General features: G+C 45.9%; 1 protein-coding gene across 5 annotated transcripts in view; it reads right to left on the reverse strand.

Annotated features, from left to right (window-relative positions):
* The window catches only part of LOC308103944 (DNA (cytosine-5)-methyltransferase 3A-like), a 62,526-nt gene that overhangs the window by 44,007 nt on the left and 16,019 nt on the right, over window positions 1–2,500 (reverse strand). For 4 of the 5 annotated variants that reach the window (XM_080454161.1, XM_080454160.1, XM_080454159.1 and 1 more), the window contains one exon: window positions 41–158. The exons of the other annotated variant lie outside the window; for it this stretch is intronic. In XM_080454161.1, coding sequence (XP_080310287.1) covers window positions 41–158 — 118 coding nt within the window. The remainder of the gene's footprint in view (window positions 1–40; window positions 159–2,500) is intronic. 5 annotated transcript variants of the gene reach the window in all.

The following is a 2,500-nucleotide window of genomic DNA, read 5'->3' on the forward strand; positions in this document are numbered from 1 at the left end:
TGTTATTCTATGTAGTGAACGACTGTGAAGTATCACGTACGTCTCTCTGGGTGCTCGAGTTTCCGACGCCCGCGCTTTCTGCGAGGGGAGGGCGAGGGGTCGGGCTCCTCCGGTGGGGTGGGCGGAGCGTTCACACACGGGTCAGAGTTCTCCATCTCCTAGGAGAGAGAGAGAGGGACAACATAGTCTGGATAGGAACGCGGCCGCTCCATCAGCCTCTCTCTGGAACGTTGTACACAGGGCTACGCTGTCGCAGCCGTGTAATTATCACAACCCATAGCTCACCATGAAGCTATTAAACTACATACACCCACCACACAAAGACAAATACAGTACCATGGACCTGTTAGGCTATTATAATACACACACACACACACACACACACACACACACACATAAAGCCTGAAGCAAGTAAACTACAAACTGTACACTCACTCTCATACGTGCACACACACGCACACACATCATGGAGCTATTAAACTACATACACACAAAGACAAATACCATGGACCTATTAGGTTATTATAATACATACATACACACACACACACACACACACACACACATACCACGAGGCAATAAGAATATGTAGAGCACACACACAACGCCTAAGCTATTATATTACACAGACATCATAGAGAGGCGTATAGTCGTATATGCACGCACGCACGCACGTACGCACGCACGCACGCACACGCACACGCACACGCACACGCACACGCACACGCACACATAGTCTGCCCTTGTTAGTGCAATACAGAGCAGGTATGCCCGAGGGACAGCGTCTGTAGATGATCAGTGTAAATGAACTCCCTTACCCTCCCTTCCTTCACCCCACACACACACACACACACACACACACACACAGTCACACACACACACACACACACACACACACACACACACACACACACACACACACACACACACACACACACACACACACACACACACACACCCACACACACACACACACACTGATAGGAGGGGGATACGGAGATGAAAAATGACAAGCGCTCAATTAATTAGTATAACAGGAACATAAAGCAACAGCAGGGAAGCTAACCTCTATGAATGTCAGTCAACATCTACGCCTGCACAAATTAGCCTCCAGACATAAGTACCTTCATTAATCTAAAACCTGTTGGTGCTAGAATCAACACAGCCTTCTTGATTGCAGTCTCAAAATAACGGTTTGAACGACCCCATGCTTGAAAACACATAATGTAATTCACACAGGTGCTATAGGCCTATTTCTTCTCAGTAGCCAAAGGCATCCTCAAAGAGAAAAAAATATATTCTAGCTGATTCAATGGCATGTTCAGTTGCTGAAAAGTGAGCTTTTACATTTTGCAAGCCACTTATCACACGACGGTTCAGGGGGGTTGGGGGTGGTGGTTGGCTCGCTGGAGAGGTGGGCGTTTTTGTTTTGTTTTGTTCTTTATAGGTGTGTCGCTAACAGGCTAATAGATTTTATGGGTGGGTAGTTAAGAGGAGGAGAGACCAATGGGTGAGTGCGGAGCTCAAAGGCTACGCTAACGCTAGTTAACGCTAACAAGCCTGCAGAGAACTGTAATGAGCAGGTGAGAAGAGCTATAAAAGGCAACATGCAACACAAAAAGCTGGACAAAATGGCTTCGGGGAAAATTGTGCTGCGACAGCGCACAGCTCTAGGTGTAGACAATAAAATTCCGTTAATTTAACCTAGACAGTGTGGCCCGTAAGGGTCCATTTGGTTCCATTTGTGCACACAGAGTTCAATTAGGTTGTAGACATAACACCCCAACACACACGCACGCACGCACGCACGCACGCACGTACACACACACAACCCCAACCCCCTCCATCCACACAAACATGCTCAGATTTCAAGAAAGTACAATTTCAGACACAGTTATACATCTAAGAACGACATAAGAAGACAGAGCAAAGTTATATTGCAAGCAACCATGGTTCCAGCAGTAATGAATGTTTCAGTGCAGTAGTGTACCTCACCTTTCACAGTTTGAGTGGTTGATTGAATACTTTTTTTATAGCAGGATTGTGAACAGTAGAAGTAGTACAGTCAAAGGTTATGCTAAAAGGATAACACAAAAAGCCCCAGGGGCTTGTTTTCATTGTGGTCCATTGTACTCAATTCATCATAAGACATACAATATAATAAGTTCTACGAGTTATTGTTATTTTGTTGATTTTTTTCAAATTGATTTAATGTTTTCTTTTCTTTTCTTTTTTTTTTTACAAAATATAGGGCAAGAAAAATCAGTAACCACCACCGGTTACTGTAGGATTGTCAAAAAACAGGATCGGCATCAGACCCACAAATCTGGCATCGGTCAGGCTCTCTCCCTCTACAAATCTCATACTGTACTTCCTCTCCTCTCAGCATCTGTTCAATGCCCACTTCCTGTTTCTCACACACGCACGCACGCACGCACGGCACGCACGCACGCACGCACGGCACGCACGCACGCACGCACGGCACGCACGCACGCACGCA

This window comes from Gymnoscopelus braueri, assembly GCF_963280865.1.
Source record: "Gymnoscopelus braueri genome assembly, chromosome: 16".
Taxonomy (NCBI): domain Eukaryota; kingdom Metazoa; phylum Chordata; class Actinopteri; order Myctophiformes; family Myctophidae; genus Gymnoscopelus; species Gymnoscopelus braueri.